We start from the raw sequence: 23,436 nt of genomic DNA on the forward strand, positions 1-23,436 counted from the left end.
ATTGTAAAATCTGCTAGCATTTCTTGATGTTTACACATGATGACTTTCTTAGTTTGAAAATAATAATGTATTTCTACATCCTCAGATGAGTTATCTTGGATAAACCAAATTATGGGAGATATGGTAACTGGCCACTTTCAACAAGTGCTATATCCATTCATCTGAATGTTGCAGAGAACATTTTCCCCCAACTCAAAAAGTTCTGTTCTGTGGGAAAAATACTGTCTAGCCTAAACCTATGAATCACAGGTGGGATATATAAAATCTCCCTGACATAACAGAAACCCATTGAGATATTTGGCTTGTAAAATCGTTTGTGAGGAGGTGGCATAGGACAAAGTCATGCTGAAGGTACCCAGGGATTACTTGAGATACATGAACTCTAAGGTAACAAAGTAAGGGTTTCCAGAAGCTTCACCAAACATATCCTCAACCACGTGAAGAAAATCTTGCTCAGACATAACTACTGAGCGGCATTTGGATGGGAGATGTATCACAGTGACAGAATTATAAAAACACTCCTGGGATGGAGATACAGGTCCTGTTGTGTGCTGGGTAGCACGGTTCATTCCTTATCACTCCGAGTGTGGGCTCTGGCTACTGGCATGGGCATCATCTGAGACATGGTTAGAGATACAGAATCCCAGGTCTCCCCGAAGACCTACTGTATGTGACTCCTCAGTTGAAAAAAATCTTCAGAGGATTCACTCACTCCTTAAAATTTGAGAAGTACTGGTTTCATTCATGCTTCCAAAATTTGAGAAGTACTGGTTTCATTCATGCTTCCAAAATTTGCCTCAATAATGGAATCACTTGAACACACAATTCTTGGGTATCATCTCAAAACCTGAATCAGAAGCTTCGAAGGGGAGCCTGAGAATCTATGTTTTTAACCATCACCCCCAATGATTCTTCAACAAACTAAGTTTGACAAGGTTGGAAGAACAAGAAACTAAGAGTCAAAAGTAGAGATGGGTGCTCAGCCCTGCCACTTCCTAACTGAACCTCCTTGAAAAAGCTACCTTTTAATCTGGAAGTTTCCTTCCTAACATCAAATAGGGATATGACATCCCTTTGCAGATTTAATGAGGATCAGACATTCAGGCATGAAAGAGTGTATAAAGGATCAAAACCCCTGCCTTGCACTTAGTGGGTGTAAAATAGAAGATGGCTATTAGCATTCTATTTTGTCTTCTACAAAAAACTGGGTGACAGGTATTATCTAGTATCGGTCTAGGGTTTTTTTCATACATAAAATTTACCTTTACTGAGTAGGTGGCAGATTCCAGAGGCAAAGATGAACTCACAGATTAGTGGGAGAGTCAGGTAGGTGAACAGGAATATTATAATAGAAACAAAAGTTTTGTTCACAAATGAATCAATTCATACATTCAGATAATGTTTTGGTTAGCTTGGGGAATAAGAGATCAAAGCTACTGTTTAATATTATTAAAACAATCACTATTTCTTTCACATATGCTAACCCAGGCAGAATGGAAAGAGCTTTCCAGAGCAATGAAAATAAAACAGTCACAGAGAGTTAAGCCTTCCACGTGACTTCAAATGTAGCTGTAAATTACCCTAGGAGAACATTCCAACTTGTAGGAAAATTATGACCTTATTTAAAGGAGATGCTTTATCAGCTTATCCTTTCTGTCAGGTTTTTCCAACCAAGTGTTTTGACTCTTCATTGTCCTATTATTAGCCTCCGTTTTGTAACGGATGGAGTATGTTTTTCCTCTAGAGGGGGGCCACCCACTGACACCCTACCCCTCCCTCTTCCTGAGGCTCAAAGCTGAGAGTTCCTAATTGAATTTCTGCCCTTCAGGAGCACAGGGTCATTAGGATGAAAGTGGTGTAAGAGGCCTCCAGGGAGGCCAGGCTCAGGTAATGCCGGCCTCTTGGCACCATCTTCACCTCTCCACACTCCCATCTCAGAGCTCCCCTTGGCCCCAAAGCCTGGGGTCTGTTTGTTTAATGAAGTCTTCCATTGAAATAATAACTCTTTCCCTGCTGTGAGCTACAATGCATTTCTGATGTGTTTAAATGAAAGTGGTCTTGAGAAACCAGAAAGTCACCCTGTTTTACAGACTTTTATATGCCTTCTACCTCTGGTTTCTGATGCCAAATGCTACCAGACTGAAGATAAATCCTGCATGGTTGCTTCACTTTGACCTCATGTGACCCTCACAGCAGCTCTGTGGGAGGAAAGAAATAATTTTTAGTGGGAAAAATGTAGGACATTGTCTTGCCAATGGGTTTCAGCCCTGGGCAAGTTCACTATGGATTCAATGTGACCAAAGAAATTGACAGCAAAACGTTCTTTGGTGTGAAAGGGTTTATTACCCAGCTTTTTCTCCCCATGGTAGGTCAAGCACTAGCATCTCTGCCTCCGCCCAGAGCTCTCTATATAGTGCAATAATAGTTTATTGCCTAAAGGTGTGGAAGCAGTAGCCTAGCAACAGGCCAGTTACATCATCAGGTGGTTTAAATTCAGTGAGGATCCTGGCCACAGAAACCCCAACTTCCCCACTCTCCACCCCCCCAGGACTCTCGCCTTACAATCTACACACTTTCAATCTTGCGCAATGGTCCCTGTGCGAGAAAGCTAGAGCACTGTAACCAGATTTCACAACAGCAACAGAGGATAACAACTTAGAGATAAAAACAAAAATTAAGATACAACAAGATTTTGATACAGGTAACAAAAATTATAACAATCCTCAAGTAAGAGGATTATGAAAATTGTAATAATCCTCAAACCAGAGGAATTATGAAAATTATGAAAATAATGAAAATTGTAATAATCCTCAAACCAGAGGAAGTTCCCAATACACAAACACCTTCGGTAAGATAAGACAAATGTTTTAATGCACCAACATAGGCAAATCTTGTCCATCAAGTAGGATACATGCAAGAGAGTGGTCCTGTGATAGGACTACAGCAGGAAGGTGGTCTCTTCCAGGTCTAGTATACCATACTTTTACTCCTTTCCCTGTGAGAGTTACTGAAGGGTCTATATATAGTGCTACTGGAGGTGCATGCACTGGCCATAATGATAAAACAAAACTCCCTGGTAGATGCTCCTACCTTCTGGCTGTTCAGGATATACTACTGTGACCTTTGGGGGCCACTCTGCTGTTATTCCAGGAATACACAGGAGGCCAGCTTCCAGGTGCCAGGAGAGCCAGCCATTGTTGGTCCATGTGTCAAAATGTCTAAGGCCACGTCCACTCAATGGAGTCTCCAGGGTTCAGTGCAGTTGGTGCTGGCAGCAAGATGTTATTCTGCTGGCCAAACCTCAGGTTCAGTGATTCTTCCTTAGTTTGTATTTGCAGTTGTATTGGGGAGGCAGCCATATGTGTTAACATGACTACGGAACTCAGGGCTCCCTTTCGGGGTCTCTTGTTCAAATGCCATAGCATGGTCCATAAGTGGACTGACCATCCCCGCAGACTACTGGTATCTGACTTTACTTTGGATTTTAACAAGCCATTGTGCCTCTCTATCATGCCTACTGTGGTAGGATTGTATGACACATGAAACTTCCATTTGATTCCCAGCTGTCACACCCATTCTTGCAGTCTATGTCCAGTAAAATGGGTGCCCTGATCACTCTCAATTACATGTGGTCGGCCATAGTCAGCAAAGAGACAATCCAGGCCTCTGTTGGTCATCGGCTGGTCTGCACAATGGGTAGGAAAAGCAACCAGAAGTCCAGTAGGTGTGTCCACACAAATCATAGCATAGTGATATCCTTCTGACACAGGTAGAGGCCCAATATAGTCTACCTGTTACCTAATGAGGGTCATAGGCCCCTTAGCTATTGTCCCATGTTGCTGTGGAACTTGGTGTAAGTCCCTTTTGGAGCACATGAAACATCCTGCCAGGCTCTACTAACATCTTCAAAGGTCAAAGGCAGGCCCCACCAATGGGCTACAGCCCACATTGTCTGTTGTCTCCCATGCAACAAATGCTGATGTAACTGTTGGGCTACTTCAGAGGCAGACATTTCTTCTAATCAATGTATCTGGGCCAATTTATCTGCTTCATCATTTCCTGGGGATGCCAGTGGCAAATGACCTGTCACATGATATACCATAATTATTTTAGTCTGACCACAGGCTCATAAGTCTTGCCACAATTCTTGCCCCCAAAGGGGTCGGTGACCAACCAGCCAGTTGGCATGGTGCCAGGTTGGTAGCCACAGGTCAAACCCGGATAGACAGCCCAGCTGTCAGTGCAGACAACTATAGGGGAGGGCTCCTGGCTGATCACAAGCCACATGGCCCTCATCTCTGCCCATTGGCTGCTCTTCCCCTCACCATCTTCCATCCATATTGTCTCAGTCTTAGGATTGAAAGTTATGGCCCTCCATTTTGGGGGCTGCCCACAGCTGTAGCCATCTGTGTACCATACATCTTCAGGTATAGGGGCTCTTCCATCCCAATAGGGGCTCTCTGCTACTAATGGTTCAAAAGAAAATTCTTCCTGCTTTTCACTAGTATATGTCACCAGCCCCAATAAGCAATGGAGTTTTTCTCTCAAGGGGCTTCTAGAGAGGGCATTAGGCTGCTGTAGGTGAGTACCTCACTTGGCCAGTGTGGGCATTTGTGCCACACCACTCCTTGGCTTTTGGGTCCAGTCTCATACCCACCCCAAGATGGGATAGGTGATTATTACCATTATCGGGGCCATTCCAGTGATGGGTTCTGTAGCCAGCTAGGTGTGATACAGGGAAACCAGTTGTTTTTGTATCAAAGTGTATCATACCTCTGCCTCTTTCTAGAGTTGTGACCAGAGTCCAATAGATGGCAAGTTCGTTCAAGTGGCTGCCAGAGACTGCAGCCATAACTGTCTTCAGTCACCTGAACTTTAAGCTCACAGGACCTTGATGGGTCTATCACACTCAAGGCCTGCATGGCCTGGATTGTCCATTTTGCTGTAGTAAAGGCAGATGCACATGTCTCATCTGAGTCCCACCTGACGTCCTTTCATACCAACCAGTATAAGGGCTTCAGAATTTGTGCCAAGTGTGGGATAAACATTCTCCAGTAGCCTAGAAGACCTAAGAACTCCTCTAGCAATGTTACAGTTGTAGGGGTAGGAAAGGCCTAGAGTTTATCTATAACTGCTTCTGGTATAACTTTGGTCTTACCCAACAAGATGACCCCCAAGAATTTGACAGACAAACCAGGTCCCTCAACCTTGGTACTGTTCACAGCCCATCCTTTCTGCTGTAGATGATATAGCAGTCTAGGTGCTGCACCTTCTAGATCTGAAAGAGAATCGAATGTGAGCATGATGTCATCAATATAATGGTACAGCCACACCATTGGTGGTTTCCCATGTAGCCAAGTCCTGGGCTACAGGTCCATGACAGATGGTGGGGCTGTGGAGATATCCCCGCGGAAGGACAGTGAAAGTCCACTGGTGTCCTTCCCACATAAAGGCAAACTATTCCTGAGTTTCCTGCTCAATGTCAATAGAAAAGAAGGCATTAGCAAGATCCACCACATAATGGCATGTTCCACTTTGTGACTGAGGGTATCAATCAGGTCTGCAATGAGGATGGGATCATTCAGAAGGGAGGGGAAAATCACTTTATTCAAGTCTCTGTAATCCATGGTCATATGCCAGGAGCCATCTGGATTTTTTATTGGCCACACTAGGGAACTGAAAGGACTATGGGTGGGCTTTATAATACCCACCTTTTCCAGCTCCTGGAGAGTTTCTCCAATCTCTTTATGCCCTCCAGCCAGTTTATATTGTTTGGTATTAGTCACCCGCCCAGGCACAGGCAAAGTTATGGGCAGGTGCCTAGCATGTTCCCTCAGAACTGCCTTCACCACATGTACTCTCAGTCTGAACTCACCTGCAGTGGTCTGCAACCATAGATCTTGAAGGATATCAATCCCCAAAATATACTCAGGGATAGGAGTATACAGAATACTCTTTTGGGGGTAGACACCCTATTCCCAAAGGGATCTGATCACCTTACCACTATATCCATCTATGATAGTGGGGTTCCTGGAGAACCGCTCAGGGTTACCATGAATCAGTGAGCATTCAGCCACTGTGTCCACCAGAGCCAGGACACGTCGTATATTCACTGGGGACCAATGGATAGCTATTTCAAAATGTGGCCTCTGGTCCACCCCTGGTCTCTCAGAGCAGATACTTTGACCTTCCCCTCAGTAGAACCATGTTCCCCAATCACCTTCCTGTGTGGGCTCAAGTGAGGTTGGCTCACTCTCCAGCAGGAAGTCTTGCAAATACACTGGCCAGACTTGTGGCTCTGTCTCTGACCTCTGCCTCTTTGGCCTTAATGGCTGGAACTGTGGCTCTGGTTTCATTTGCTGCCATAGCTCTAGTAATATCCTATTTGATTACCCATCTAATTTCTTTCCATTTGCACCTGCTCATATTAAATCAACCCACATCTGGGTCCTTGTAACCTCCATAGGGCCCTTTAAATTCTTCTTGTGAGTAGCAGATCTTATTTTTTTCTAGGTTCTCATTGCTTCAGCCTCTCCTGAGTCTGCTACTGTACATGTCACCTTGCTTATGGGATGCCCTAAGTGAGGGGAATGAATGGCCACTAGAGACCCAAAGAGGGATGTGGGAGCCATTTGAAACACAATATTTCTCATCCAAGTAGTGAAAATCTCTTCATTTGGGTCATAATTCTCTGGACTATAGATAGCATTTATTATGCCTAGCTCTCGTAACACCTGTTGGAGTTCAGCATACATTTGCCCTCTAACAGGAGAGGATGATAGATCACCCTGATTGGGTCACACACCACGAAGTGCAGCCATAAACCAATCAAGGTGGGAGTGATTCCCTTGGGTCTGATGTGTATTTTGTAATTGCTGCCTCAAGGTGGGCTGCACTGTCAGGGAAGCCAGCTTTCCCATCTCCGATCCTGACAGAACAATTCCATCCACCCCTATGTCCCAAAAATGCAGAAGCCAAGCTGATATTGACTCTGAGGGCTTCTGCCTAAACCAGGAGCCCAAATCCACCAGCTCAGCTGAGTATAGGCACAGAGCAGAGAGTGCTCCATGACCTGGGGAGGGGGCTGCTCTTCTCCTAGGGGAACTTTCAGCTGCTGGGTCTTTATTTTCTTTACAACCACTGGGTGTGCTTTCAATACAGGAGGGGTCAGTGTCTCTGGCACCCCCTCTTCATCCTTCCCCAGCTCCTCCATTTCTGGGGCTGATGGCACTTTTCTCTCCCCTCCCCCGAGTGCCTCCTCTGTTACAACCTTTACCTTTTCTACTGTGCCTCGCAGCAATGCTACCTCAGTCTTCAGCAGCTCTTACCTTCACCTTAATGCTTCACAGCTGGCATTCTTGTGCCACTTCCACCTGTGCTTCCCTCAGGAGTTAGTCTTTTTCCTTGATGGCCTTTTCATCCTTCAGAGCACCTGGCAGCACTACCGTCTCGTTCTGTAAGGAATCTTTTACCTCTTCAATGGCACCTCACTTCCAGTATTCTCGTGCTGCCTCCTCTTGCATCAGTGCCGTTTCCTTCTTCAGGAAATCCACAGAAGTTTGCAGTTCACGTTCTCATGCTGCCATTTCTTGGGTCTTTTTCAGGAGCATATCCTTGTCTTTTGTAGACTTTTTTAATACTGTGAGAAGCAGCCAACCTACAGTCCCCACTTCCTCACAGCCATTCTGTCTTTCAAAAGACCTACTTACTATACCAAGGGCCACCCCTACTGCCTCAGGTGTCACCTCCACTTGCCTCCAGTCCTGGGGTGGGGCCCAGCCCTCTAGGAGGCAAGCCACCTCAGACCACATACCCACTGGGGGACAGCCCACTGTCTCCCCATTCACAGGGGCAGCCTGCTGAAGCACCCCTTCCATAAGGGCAGCCTGTATTTTTTCCTTGGTGAACAGTGAACCCTACCGACTTCACCAATTGTCTTGCCAATGGGTTTCAGCCCCGGGCAAGTTCGCTATGGATTCAATGTGACCAAAGAAATTGACAACAAAAGGTTCTTTGGGGTGAAAGAGTTTATTACCTGGCTTGTTCTCCAGTGGTAGGTCGAGCACTAGCATCTCTGCCTCCGCCCAGAGCACTGGGCCGAGCTCTCTATATAGTGCAATAATAGCTTATTGCCTAAAGGTGTGGAAGCAGTAGCCTAGCAACAGGCCAGTTACTTCATCAGGTGGCTTAAGTTCAGTGAGGATCCTGGCTATAGGATCCCCAACTTCCCCATAACATTTTATTTGAACATTCCAATAAGTATCTTTAAACTTAGCTTCCTTGCATTCTCTGTAAATAACTCAATGCATATGTTTAATTTGTTAGGAAACTGTTAGTGCTGGAAAATCACTTCTTGTACAAAGATGTTAATAAACTAATTTTTAGAGTGCAGCTATTAAATGGTCTTTGCAAGTATTTCACATATGTAGGTGAAAACCATAAATTAATTTTGGATAAAGAAAAAGAAATACTGGTTTCATAATTTAATCCATGTGATCTTATTAGATTTAAAAAACCATACTCTGGTCTGCTCTTTCCATTCACCATAAAAATTCTGAGTTTAAGGGGATGCAATTAAAAATGTCACCATGTTCTGTCATGTTTTTGAGAACCACCTGGACATAAGAGAGGAAACAATTCAGAAAGAAGTGACCAATTGCATAAACAATTTATGATACAAAACTAATAATTCTTAATTATATCTAAAGTAACTGAAATTTCCTCCCTGGGTATTGAAGGTAATTTTCTCCAACATCAGCTCAACTCTCCATGCCTTGTTGGGCAAGCAAGAGCAGGCCTCAAGATGAGAAGGGAGTAGGCTCTTGTCTTTCCAAATGCAAATTCACATGTTAACTTCTCAGAAGCACTCCCTGCCTTCAGGGTCATTGTTTTTTTCAGTCTTCTATGAAGATATAAGCTACACACATACAAATCATATAGACTGGATGACACAGAATTTGTCACATTGAATTGAACTAGAAAATGCCCATCTCAAGCCTTCTTGTATGAGTTTTTCTGAGAATACTGGTCACTATATTCCTTCTGCCTTCTGACCCGTAACATCGAATATGCTTCACGAACCCTGGCAGAATGTTGGGAACAGGTTCAAAACTGCCATTTATATTTTGGTGTAGGCAGGATAGGACTAAACATACATTCGACACCATTCACACAGCATGTGTCTCTATAGCACAGACTATATCACTCACACATGACAATTACCTCTACACAAAATATTCCCCAAGCCATGTGTGATGCTTTCATTTTATGCCGGTTTCTTCTTTTAATTTTATCCTTAGTTTCTCATTTTCAAAAACTCGCACAGGAGGCTTTGTAATAAATACACCCGATGAAGATGTTAGGAATGTTAGGTAGAAACACTAGCATGAGCAGCCAGAAAAGGGAAAGATAAAGCTCAAAGAGGAAGCCACCCAGATAAGGTTCAAAGAACAAGCCACCCAAACTCTGCCCAGGTAGGGTCCCATGTGGAGACCACACAGGCTTTGCAGGGAGATAACTTCCTTCCCAACCAGATCCCAATCAAACGGGACTAAGAACTGCCCCAATCACACCTCAGCCTGAGGAAAGGATGTGCTCACTGAGAGGGATGACTTTATAGAAAGACCTGTAAATCAAATAACCCCACCTTGTCAGTCAGAGGTGCCTCCTAACCAGAATGCAATCTATAATCCTCCTGCCTAACAGATGGTTGCCTTTGTCTCCCTTGACTCTGGCCCGCTCCTCCCTTGGAGTGTATTCAAATAAAACTTTGCCTCTGCTTCTCTACTGTGTCTCTGCCTTTCAATTCTTTGTTGCTGTGGGGACAAGAACCGAGGAGAATGAACTCAACTCCTAACAGAAATATTCATCTATGTTTACTGGTCTGGTAAGGATTTACCTGCTATCCCAAGTGTGGGCTTTGCTGACCAGGCAGGTCAGTGTTTGTCCATTGTGAACCCTATCACACTAGATTGTGCAGACTTCTGAGGGCTCCGATTAATAGCAAGTTTTGTAAAGGAAGGAACCTTTTCTTCTTTACCACTGGACCTCAGTGCCCTGTCTGATGCTGAGTACCTAGTAAAGTATACCACATATGCATGTGGGTGTGCATAGGACTGACTTTGCTTCAAGCTGATTGTTTTCCTGATATTCATAAATCCACCAGAATAGCTATGATCATAAAAAAATAGAGTTGGAGAGATACACTCAGAGACAAACTTCAGAAACACTGTCTTCAGCTTCTTTCTATAAAATAAAAAGGGTTTGGTTCTCCTGTAACATTTTTTAATTTTCACAAATATCTGGGTATATAGGTAACTAAATAGCACAGGCATTGGGTGTCAACATGTACTCCCACAGATTGGGGGCACAGTGGAAAGACCCTGAGCTCTGAGCACCCCCTGCTCCACCTTCTTATGTAGACTCTGCCAGTACTCTGATTCAGGGAACTTTCAGCTCATTTGGGGAAAGTGGGAAATAATACAGGAGTTGTAAAAAACTTGTGAAATTCATATTAAGAAAACACATAGAGCATATAGTGGTCTGCTTTTCTATGAATTTGAGTTTCATCTAAATTACAAGAAGGGAGACCCTATGTCCTATTTAGCTCAAGGTATTCCTGATTCATGCTTATTTTACAGAAGCAATTATTAAAACTGTCCATTATATCTCAAGCATTTTTGGATTTGGATGACTATGTCATCACTCAGAGTATAGCATATTGGGGAATCTAAATATAGATATATTAATTAATGTAATTATAAGAGTGTATGTGTGTGTATTTAAAGTCAGTATGGAGATATCTTACAACATAGCCAGAGTTTAAATGTTTTATTTTCAAGCAGTTAGGATTTTAGGATTCCTGGATCACTGGGACTGTACAGGGAAAGATGGGTTAATGGAAAGGTTAAATGTGTAGACCCTGGAATCAATTTGCTTAGTCTGAGTCCTGGCTCCACTGCTGGATAACCTGAGAAGTGTCCTTGCCCTCAGTCATTTCCACCTGCCCCCAGGGTTGCTATGGATTCCTGACACAGAGGAAGCACCACTAGACAGTCCCCACGCCTAGTCTCAGATAGATTTGTTAATAAATGCTAATTTCCATTTGAAGAGTATGATTTATCTGAGGTACAAAAAGACTGACATTCTTTTATATGCACAGACAATGGGATTCCATCTTTCAAACCATCATTTGTATTTTTTTTTTTAAAGATGCTCAGACTAGAGGGATTGTAAAGAAGTATCAATCCTTAGGAAGGTGGTAATGCTGCCCGACCCTCTAAAACTAAGAGCAAGAGTCCTTTCGGTACTGGATGGCCCAAAGCAGAAGGGTGTCGCAGGACCCTCACTGACCCAGAAAATTAGGCAGAGCATCTAGCTATCTTTGTCCTATTTTGAAAAGGTTTCACTGAAATGTTTACCCGAGGAGCCCAATGGCAGAGACTGTGGCACCATTGCCAACACAGCTCACGTTTGTAGAGACAGACAATTTCTAACTAAAATGGTATTTATGGATATATTTTTAATTTTTTAAAGAAACATGGTGAAATAATCCATAAGCCATTTAAACTGAGGTATATAGGATCACCCTATTCTGGCCCTGTGCGGGAGCTCCCAGACGGCTTCCACCTTAACAGGGTTGTGACCACCACATGCAGGAAGGTGCTGGGGAGGCAGATCCAGGGGTGCTGGGGAAGATACACCTGAAGAAAACTCAGCTGGAATGGCCTCAACAGCACCACGGGAGGAGAGTTTTCTGCATATCCCTCTCCTTAGGAACTGCCGACCTGGAGAACTCCCCTAGCAAAAGGTGATCTACTCCCGAAGCTTTTCCCCCAAGTTTACTGCTCAAATAACTACAGTGACCCTGGATTCTGAAAAGTGTTCTTGCCCATACCCAGCTTTACGGTTTTTAAAGTACTGTTTCTCTGGGCCAGTTTTCTTTAACTTCCATTAGGGGGTCAAAGCTGAACTTTGTGTTCTGGGAGACTGAGAACCCATCCAGAAGCCCTAGCACAGTCAACTGATCTGTTAAAAAAGGCTGTGCAGATAATACAATAACACAAGCACATCACCATTTTATTCCCTACGTACTCCACTAAATTCACTATCTGGTTTATACCAGACAAGTGTACTTTATTTATATCAGTTCTTACAACGATCCTGTCAAGGAGTAATATTATTTTTTCCATTCAACAGATAAGAAAACTGAGTCACAAGAGCATGTGTGCTCTCAGTCTGCTCGCTAGCAGTGGAGCACTAAATAACAGAAATCATTAACACAGTTATGGCAAGTGACCCTGACGATATAGGAAAGGAAAAAGATGTTTTCCTCTTAAGGTTATATTCAGCAAGAAGAAATATCTTGGAAAGTCAAGAATTGGTTGCAGAATAGAATAAATTACAGAAGAGTGCTAATTTGCCAGAGTATAATAAAATAGCATTTAGAAAAAAGCCTGAGTCCTTAGAAAATATGCAGGAATTCTTTGGATGCCCCTTCTCCCCTTGAAACCTAATCTCTTAATTGAATAGGCAGACAATACCCACTCGATTTCTTTTACAAGGTTAGAACAAACATGGTTTTGTTTGGTTTCAATCAGAGCAGAAGAGAGGAATAGAAAAGAACTGTCATATACATATTGGCTGCTCTGAATTTGGAGTTTTTTATACGTTGCTGTTTTCAGTTCTTGCATCAACCTTTTGCAGTGGGTACTTCGCTCGTGCGCGCGTGCGTGCTCTCTCGCTCTCCCTCTCTCACTCTTGCTCTCACTCTGGTTGAATGATTTGCTAAAATACATGCACACAGCCAGGGAAAAGCTGAACAGAGCTTTTAACTCAGGTATCTCCATCTTGCATATCTATACTTGGTCTCATGTACCTCTTACCCCAAGTCATATAAGGAAACCACTTAAAAACAAATTTATGTCAATTCTTTGCTACAACCAAAAACCCAAACCATAACAAACCACCACAACACGATTTCACGCTTCAACTAAAGCTGCCAATCAAGTTAAAAAACATTAAAATAAGGTCAAAATCTTTGGTCACTAACTAAAAGATGTGTTATTCATGTGCTTTTCTGGTCTTCTGCATGATACTTGAGTAGCCCTTTTAGAACACCAGCTCAGGTCCAATACAGATGGATTAAACTAGAACTAAACCACTGCACAAGTGTCAGGAAGTTGCAAGAGCATGTTCACAGTGCTGGTACTCTTCATGTGTTTGATTTTTGAGCTAATGAGACTATTTTGACAAACTTCATCCACAGAGAAGAAAGAGACGAATGATTGTAACTTGTCAAGGGCAATGGGCAGATTGTCTGCTATGAACATGCCTACTGAAAATTACTCAAACTTTATCTGCACTGTGGCAAACATTCTCATGAACATGTGGTGAAGTTAAAATTCTTCTAAGGTTCTTCATCCTATTACTCAACTCCATTCTGCAGGGACTCTGCCACCAGGCCTGGATTTGTAGATACCTTGGCCACCACTGTCTCCTGTCAATGGTGTTCCAAGGACGTGTGCCAGAACTCCACTTCCATTCTCACTTGCTTCAGCCTCAGGGACTCATTAGCTGCCAGTCTCAGAGTACTTACTGGAGACCCATTTGATAAAGAAGACCCACACTGGGTGGAAGAGCTAATGGACATCCAAAGTGACAGAGCAAGGATGGGCCATAATTTTATCTAGTATATCATAGGGATATGGTTACATTGTGCACAATCAATTCTCTCCAAAATGGAATCTTTGACTTCAAAACCTACTTGGGCCGAACTGGACACAATAAAGAACAGTGACTCCTTGCAGGGCTCCCTCTCCCTCCAATCACTTTCTCCACTCACCAACTCCTAGCGGCATTTCACCCACATTGCTGCATCGTCCATCAGCTCCTCTATGCTATTGCCTTGGGCAATAGTTGCTATTGGACCACTTTTCTCTTTTTCTAGCAATTCCATATCTCAAGTGATTCAAGCATCTTCAAGTGAATTGCCTGACAGAGTTCCAAAATGATCACTACAGATCAAAGTCAGCTCAAATGTTATCCTTTCCAAATTTTTTTAAAGTCCATTTTTGCAGCAAGGCTGGTGAAACGTTTAATGAGCCTCAATTCAGAAGAGACATATCTTTTTAACTTGAATTTGGCCTCAAAACACGTTTGGCCCATTCAAAAGCCTAGAAATCTTTTCAGTTGCAATGGTTACTTCCTTCACTTTAGTGAAATATATGTAACACCATTTCCCAAATTCTTAAAATTTCCAGAAGGACATAAAGATAAATATATTAGAAAACATCCCACTTTTACTCAAAATATTTTGATTCAAGGATTTTCGAAGTCACTTGCTTTCCATTTCTACCCAGGTTCATTTCTGTAGGATGTGTCTTCCTATTATTTAATCCATTTTTCTTAATGTCTCAAAACACATGAATTCAGCATGGAAAAGAATTACTGAAAGAGTATAAATGAATTATTAATAAAAGAAGGAGCAGACACATTTAAATAGACTCAGTAGTGTTTAATCTGGAACAATTTAATTGAAAGTTCTTTATCAGCCTAATAATAGTCGATTATAAAGACCTAATTTAATAGAGACAGGGACACTATCATTTTTAATGGAAAGATAAGAAGCAGGGGTCAAGTGTCTTAACCAGTGTTAAATAAATGAAATACATAGACTATGTAGAGATCTTAGAAAATTCATAAGGTTGGAAGAAGAAAATAGTTGTAAACTATATTAGCCTTTTTACTTAGTTCTTTTGCAGAACTGGATTGCTGTTATATGTTCAACATTATATCCTGATTTGCATACATAGCTTGATATAATGAGCATTTGCATGTCCTCAAAACATTTTGAAAATTCCAGTTGGATTGCATTCAGCCAATGTATAGATAAGATATTCTAATTTATATGGACATCTAAAGTCAAGCTTTTTTACTTTTCATTTTTTGCTATTACAAATAACCCTGCGGGAAATGCCCTTACAAACAATCTACATATATATTTCTGTAGGCTAAATTCTTCGAAACAATGTAAGAATTTTGAAATGTACAGAAGTTTAACCAAGTGTACTCCCCTCAGCAGTGACTGACAACATGTTTTTACTGAACCATCACTACCCTGAGTATTTGTACTATTTGTTTTTAAGAATCATTAAATATATGATTAGGGAAAAAAAACTCACTTGTATTTCTTTGTGAGGTTGAGTATTTTTCATGTTTATTGGCTATCTATATTCCTTTTTAAGGGAAGAGTATATTCTTCTCCTTTAACCATTTTCCTATTGAGACTTAATTTTAGTGTGCCATTTAATGATCTGTGTGACTTAATCAGAATATTACTTTTTTGCCAATTTGTTATACTGTTTACTGACAGTTTATCTGTGTTTTAATTTTATTTCTCCTTTGTGATGTTCAGATCATAAAACAATGTTCTGTCAAGGTTAAATTTTCCCTTCCATCGTGTTTTGCTCAAAAGGTCCCTCCAATAGCTGCTATAAATAAGTAATTTCATTTACTGTCTTCCTTAAGACCTAATTAATTACATTAACTCTTGAATTCATGAAGAAAAACTTTTGATATAAAGTAAAAATCCAATGTTGATGGGTTTTACCTAAGAGTCAGCCAAATTTATCAGTGTCTCATTTTCCTTTGATTTATGAATCTCTCCTTATTTTACACTTAAGTTCCACAGTATTCTAGGTTGTGGTTTTACTAATAAGTCAGCTGATGATCTATGACTTTATAGAAAATTTTAAATTCCGTATGATCGAGTTTGCCACGTATTCTTCTTTAAAATCCCTCTGTCAAGTTATATTTAACTGGTATTCCTCTTAAATTTTCATTGGCTTGTTCCATAATTTCTAATTATTAATACAATACATGGGATTTTGAAAGATCTGAAAATACACTAAAGAGTAAGAAAATGGCAAACAGAAAAAACATGAAACCCCCTTTGTCCCAGGATTTGCACTGTTAAAACATCGTGAGCACCCACTTTCAGGATCTCTATCCGGGACAATGTAGGTAGTCTTGCTACCATTCTTCCTTGGCAAGTAAACAGAAAAATGTGAGAACATGATCAATTTTTTACAACCTAGAAAAAAACGGATTCTGTTTATCACAGGATTGCAATTTATTCTTCAGATACTAGAAAATGGAACCTTAACTTCTCTCAGATTTGAATGTAAAAAATCAACAACTTAATGAGCTGGACTCACATATAGCCCTTTACGTTGCTGCTATAATACACTCAATTGTGTTTCATTCTACTTGAATCAGAATCCAGTTAGTAATATATCATAAAGTTGAGACCTGGACATGTGCCAGTCATGCCAAAGTTCTTTTTGTTGTTTTTCTTATTTCCCAACAATGAAATGTTTCAATTACTCCAAGTACATTACAAAGGGCTGTGCCATTTAATTCCTAAGTTCATTTCTGTATGTATTTATTCAACAGTACCTTGGTGATAGGAAGTGCTCAATAAACATTGGTAGAGTGGAGAAGAATGAATGAAACATACTACTTAAATAGAGTGCTGTACAAATGGCACATTATTAATAAGTAGATTGGAATTCTTAGAAGTGGCTGCTGTAGGAACAATGTAAGCCTTTTATTCACAGCAAAGCCTGGTAGATGAATAGCTGGCACATGTGATGTGTGATTTATTCATACACTCTCATAGGAGATTTATAGGCATCTATTAACCTACTCGAGTTCCAATTCTGTCTTAGGCTGGTCTTTTGTCATGATTAGCTATGTTGTGGCTCTGTGTTAAACAATAGGCTGTCTGTGCTGAAGTATGCAAGAAATATGAAGACAGATCACCAAAATTATTATACATGTACATCGTTCCAGTTAAACCACAGATACGTCTCTGCTGGTGTTTGTAAATAAACATTAGACATGTACATATGCATAAGAGCAAGGCACTTTTTTTCTAGGCCTCAGACTCACTGTCACAGACTGTACTATCTCCCAAATAATTCCTATGTTGAAGTCGAACTTCCAGTACCTCAGAATGTGACCCTATTTGGAGAAAGAGTCTTTATAGAGGTAATTTAGTTAAGATAAAGTCATTAGAGTGAATCCTAATCCTATATTGATTGGTATCTTTATAAGAAGAGGAAATTCGGGTACCAATGTGTACAAAGGAAGAAAATGAAAAAACACAGGGAGAAGACAGCCATCTGTAAGCCAAGGGGAGAAGTCTGGCCGGGTACCCTTCCCCCAAGGCCCTCAGAAGGAAACAAGCCTGCTACGACATTATTCTCAGACTCCTAGCTTCCAGAACTATGATAAGATGATTTCCTGTTGTTTAAACTCTCAATTTTTGATGCTTTGTTACAGCAGTCCTAGCAAACTAACACACCCATGCACTACAATACAGTGAGGCTTCCTGGTCAAAGAGAATAAAAATTATTTTGTTCCTTTCAACAGTCCCAGTTTGGGAGAAGCATCGTGGCCATCTGCCTGCTGTGGTGGGTCTGACCTGATCCTACCCTGGGGTGGAGCACCCCAGGGAGTCACTACTTTAGGTGAGATGTCTGCTTCATCCCTCCATCAATCAGTTAGGAATTCAAGCTCAGCTGATTGCACCGCCTTCTTCCCCATGATGATGGCACTGTACCAGCAAAGGTAACATTAACACAGGATTGAGTATCTACAGGAGCTTGTACACAAGTTTTGCTTTGAATTGGTGGCTCACTCTTGGCTTTTCCCTTGAGGAATTAAGGTGAGCAATGTGCTTTCAAGAGAAGAGGAATGTGGGGAGGAAGCCATCACCCTTCACCCCAACCCGGGTTCGCAGAGGACAGAAACTGGGTACAAATTTAATGGCACAGACTAAGTCACACGAAAGCCACTCTGATGAGGGAGGAAAGGTCACAGTCCTCTTCATCCCAACACAGGATGCACAAGAGGCCTGCAGGGATCAGCTACTATCATTCATCAGTCCTTCCAAATCCGTGCCCCAGAATGGCACTCATCCTTGGTGTGGACTGAAACTGGCTCTTGGAGCCAGGCAGGATGTGCTGACATGTGCAGAGTTCATAACTACAAGATGCATTTCTCTGTGCCATCTTAATAAAACAGCATGGAATAAAGTTTTATAATAGCAATAGGAAGAGAAAACAGGTCATAATTTTCCATGCTTCACAATTCAGAATAATTAATTTAATAACTGTGTCATAGGAGAAGAGTAAATAAAGGGAAGGAAAGGGGTGTGGATATATATGGCCACTGAAGCATATGCAATTGCAAGGAAAACAAATTACCAGGGTCTGCTGGAAAGAAAAGCTCACTGGGAAATTTTTTTTTTGGATACTAAATTGATTCTTCTATGAGCCTTAAAGCTGCAGTGTCCACAAATGCACTTTATCTCCACTTGTTTTTATTTTTAGCAGTTATATGATCTTATGTCTCTAAAAACCAATTAAACACCTTCCTGACAGCTACTGGGAACTTCTCGAAGTAGGCTGCTATCTACACTGTTACAGGACTATGATTTCATTTGTATCATAGTGTTTCATCATCAGAGGTGTTAAAAACATTGAAATTAATAAACAAGGGCAGAATCAAAATAAGATGCAGTTTTCTCTGGACAATTAAGAGTTCCTGGGGTTTAGTTCACAATAAACATTGAGAGGCCAGATCTTAGATGAACAGTTTCCTTTGTCATGCCACAGTCTGTAGCTTCACAAGAAAGGATTATTTCTGATGCTAAGCATTATATGCATAAATCCTACACCAAAAATACAAGCTTCTAAACTGAGTAAATGGTTATGTCTATTGAACAGGTAGATAAAGTAAATCTTCCTTGACTTGGTCAGGTAAAACTCAGATCTTGTCTACTTCAATTCAGTTTTATCTTCCTCAACTATGAAAGATACCAGCCTTGCCCTGTCCCTTATTAAGACTCTCGATTCTGCCCTTCAAACAGCTGGAGTGTATGCCTCACATTGTACATTCCTGGAGCTCAACACCGCCCTCCACCTCAGGCCTCTTGCAGGGCCTGCCCTCAGCACCAGTCGCCGCGCTGGCTTACCGACAGTGTTTATGGGATCCAGTGAGGGTTTCAATCACAAAGCACTCGCCATCATTGAGACAGTACGCAAGGTCCTTGTCTCGGCAGGGTTTGAAGTGCTCAGACCGCTCAGTGGAATATGTCGTTGTATCTGTCAAGGGAAGCACACAAAGAGATGCTGTCAGCAGCGCACTGTGACGCTCCCGGCCCCTGCCATTCACCTGGATCTGTGCACTGAGGCCTCCTCGTGGGCACTGACCTGGCTCCAAACAGGATGGACCCTCCACTGTACTGGAAAAACATAACTGGATATGACCACAATACAGACTGAATGTTTATGTCCCCCCAGAGTTCATATACCAGCACCTAATCACCAACGTGATGGCATTAGGAAGTGGGGCCTTTGGGAGGTTACTGGGTCATGAATGGGATAAGCACCCTTATAAAAGAGTCCACAAGGAGCTCCTTTGCCAGTCCCAGTCATGGGAAGACACAGCAAGAAGGAGAGGAGAGGGTGACTGCCCACAGCAAGAAGACTGTTGTTCCAGAGCCAGGTGCTCCTCAGCACTCACCAACTCGGAGGCACCTTGATCTGGGCCTCCCAGCCTCCAGAACTGGGAGAAGCAGATGTCTGTTGTTCATAAGCCACCGATCTATGGTATTTCATCACAGCTGCCTGAACAGACTAAGACAACCACTGTATTCAATTGTCTTATGTCCCCAGTGGACTTTTAATGATTGTGCTCACCCTACACAGGCTCCATTTGAGGGCACATTACCAATAAAAGCAGAAAGATCCTGCAGTCAGACACCCTGAATCCACTTTCATTAATTTCAGCTTTAACAAACATGTTGTATGAAGGATTGAAACAACATTCCCTTTCCTTTGTTGTTGCCAAATGTCATTAAACATCTGATAGATATATATTGTGACTATTCTGTCAGTTGCTGTGTGTGTGTGTCTTTTTTTTTTTAGGTACTGCTATAATTGGCTAATAGTTAAGCCAATTATTCTTCCACTTTCTCCTTTTATGTCACAAAAATGCAAATTCTTCAAATTCTGAAACAGAATCTCAAATGTAAAGAATGTTTCTGGTAAATATTTAACAGGACCGAATTATTGTCATTTTTTTAGCATTATCATAAACATGTATTTTTTAAGCATAACTACTTAAATTTTTTAAAGTAGGCTGTATGTCTATATCTGCTTCACAAATATGAAAGAAACTATAAGTATGTGCTATCTACTGCACGCAGACTTAAAGCTACTAACATGTTACTACCAATTTCACTGTGACATTCAAGAAAAAATACATTTAAAAAGTCAAAGATGAATAAATGATTCTGCATTTAAGCTCTTTTAATTTCCTTTTCATAGTTTTCAATTAATAATAATGTTCAAGAGCATCAGTGATTAAACCAGCTTATACCAAATGGACGTTGCGATGAGCCTCTGCCTGTTCATCTTCCAAACTGAGGGGAGAAGGATTGTCCTGTAAGGAAACTCACTCATGTCCTTTCCACATCAAAAAATCCTCAATGGGCTCCATTTCCATAGGAATAACTTCAGGTCCCTTAATAGAGCAAAGAAGGGCAAGCCATGTGGAACTTTGCCTTTCTAGCATCATCCTTCTCACCTAAAACACACAACTTAATTTCTAACTATTGTTCTAGTTCCCCAAGTTCCAGGAACTGCCACCCTGCTCTTTGTTCCTGGACCATCTTTTTCTCTGATGAAAGACATCTAGAAATCCGTCAGAACTTACATCATCTTCCCTTGTGCCCTCCAAGCAGCTCTCGTATCACTGCATTCAATGCTGCAAGTAACCATTTGTTCACATATTTATCTATTTCTTTAGTCTATGAGTTCTTTGAGGTTAGAGTTTGAGCCTTGCTCAGAATTGGTGCTTAATAAAAACATCTTCAAAAAATCTGACCACTCTAACATCATTAATAGTTTAAATGTCACTGATGGAAGATATGATTGAGGGCATCACTACAATCAGATGAAAGTTAATGCACATCTTACAATAAAGGGTTAGATATAATTTCACACTAAAATTATTATTTGAGTATACCATTTTAATATTAATATTACAAAAATAAATATTGCCTTCAGATTCACAGAGACCCCAACTCATATCCGTGAGCATTGAAAAAGCCACTTTTAATCTCCCATTTCTTGGTGGTGCAATGGGAACTAGTTTTTTCCACTTTAAAATATCTGCCTGTTAATACTTTAGCTCTGAAAATAAATAAAGGCTTTGCAAAACAGACACATTTTCTGTTTTCCAGGAGATCTGCTCTATAGGGAATATTTGTTATTCAAGACATTATGTGATAAATAGTTACACAAAACCAATCTCTCTTTCTATGGGAAATACTTAAAATTCAAGAGCTCTAAGCAAAAAATTCAGTATGAAACACCACACAGTTGAACGCTACTCTGACTGCTGAAGTATATTAACTTATGATCAGTTAAATTTTCCTTTAATTTCTTATTATCCATTTATTGATATTCACTGATTATTCCTCCAAGTACAGCTTTTCATTAACATGACCTGCAACATAAAAAGTGAAATTCTTATTTTATAATCAGTGGTTTTAACAAGCTACAGACTCCAAGAGCAATACAACGGCAAAACAATTACAATCAATCACTTTCCATCTGACACCAACTGTCTCCAGTGGTTACCACCCCGTCTACCAACTGCTTTCCCCCATCACTGTCATCATCTATCAGCACATTACAGAGGATCAGAGACCCAACTGCCTTTGCAAAAGTCCAACGTGGGAGACTTCAGAGATGTCAGGCTTAAATGTACTCGGGTTTTCTATTTCCATAGCTTAGCAAATACAAAAATTAACGTAAAATACATGTTTATCCCTCCCAATGACTAGACTGGATGTAAAGGAACATTATTCAATATTTTAGTAACTTAACATAATAAACAATAATAGAATGTTGTACATGATCCTTCTACTGGCAAATAAACTGCAATTGTCAATAGACTTGAAATCTTTGAACTTACCTGAGCACTTCACTAATATAATATACAGATAGCACTATTCACCTGAAGTCAGAGGCAGTGGGAAAGCAAGCTTATGCTTGTAAGCCATCACGTCAGATGGGGCAACAGAAAGATGGAAAAGTTCCTTAATGAAATTACTAAACTGCTATACTAACTCTCAGACCACCTCCCACTTTTGTAAAGTGCGCAAGTCACTGTTAGACTTTCCGTTACTTACAGCTAAATGTAGCTCAACAAAGACACAGTAAACATTTTGGATGATGACCTTCAATATTTGGTTATCTGCTTATAAGTTCATGTAGGCATATGTTTAATTGTCTGAATGTTTAAAATATATCACAAACAAATAGAACATAAATAAAAATGAGATAAAAATATGAGACACAATTCTTGATTTTCTTTCTGTGTCCTAAGGTGACACAGTATTCTCTAATATATCCCACTGAGCAGTTTGTTATGAAGGGAAAGCATGGAACATTTGGGAGAATGAGATAATGGATAAGATCTGATGCCAAATTATAATGTCACGGCCTTATAACCTTGGGCTATCTTAATAATTAAATGCAGAACTCTCATCTGTAAACTCATCCAACATTCTTGTAACTTGTTTATTTAAAATTGCATCACTTTTTAAATAGTCTAATACACTCAGCTGGCTACAGTATATAGTAATTCTGTCAGGTATTTGAAATTCAATGAGCACCTTCTGTTTCTATGTATGTAATTGTTAAATAAATGTGTAACAAGGCTCTTTATTGTTTTCAAAAAGTCATGGACAAAAGTCCAGGTAAATAAATGAAGGGGGCCTGCTATTCCTATGAATTTCCACATGTCTTTCAAGGCTCTCCCTTACTCAGAGCAACTCATTATCAGGCATTACTCTTTCCACATCAGCCCACTGGATCTCCCAGCCAACTGGGCCCTGAGCTTCTAGGGGGCAAAGCGGGTCTTCACATCTCTGACTAATGGTCTTATGGATGGCCTGACAGAGAGTTAGACACACATGTTTAGAGAAGAATGACCGTTTTTATACATGAGCATATTTCTAAACATTATATATTGAAAGGTGGGTACACATTTGTTATCATAAAAGAAAAATTCTATGTGAATAAACGTTGTGAAGTTAGGACATGAAACGAGCTCCAAAAGCAATTTAGGTAAAGTGTATAGAATTTTATGAGGAATAAAAAATCAACTCCATAGGGTTGAAGGAAAGGGAGGAGAAAAAAAAAGTAGGGAAGGTGTTCTAAAAGGGAGGGTGTGATGAATAAAGGAATGGTAGGCTTAAGATGAACAGAGATGGAGCTAAGGATGGGCCTTCCAAGTACCAGAGCAAAAGCTCAAGTTTTCAGGTCAAGAAAGTGTAGTTCCTGGCATGAGAAC

General features: G+C 40.9%; 1 protein-coding gene across 4 annotated transcripts in view; it reads right to left on the bottom strand.

Annotated features, from left to right (window-relative positions):
* Window positions 1-23,436, bottom strand: part of NRG3 (neuregulin 3) — a 1,067,441-nt gene that overhangs the window by 558,752 nt on the left and 485,253 nt on the right. For all 4 annotated transcript variants that reach the window (XM_036883956.2, XM_057505850.1, XM_036883955.2 and 1 more), the window contains exon 2: window positions 19,043-19,172. In XM_036883956.2, coding sequence (XP_036739851.2) covers window positions 19,043-19,172 — 130 coding nt within the window. The remainder of the gene's footprint in view (window positions 1-19,042; window positions 19,173-23,436) is intronic.

Source organism: Manis pentadactyla, chromosome 8 (genome assembly GCF_030020395.1).
Source record: "Manis pentadactyla isolate mManPen7 chromosome 8, mManPen7.hap1, whole genome shotgun sequence".
Lineage (NCBI taxonomy): Eukaryota > Metazoa > Chordata > Mammalia > Pholidota > Manidae > Manis > Manis pentadactyla.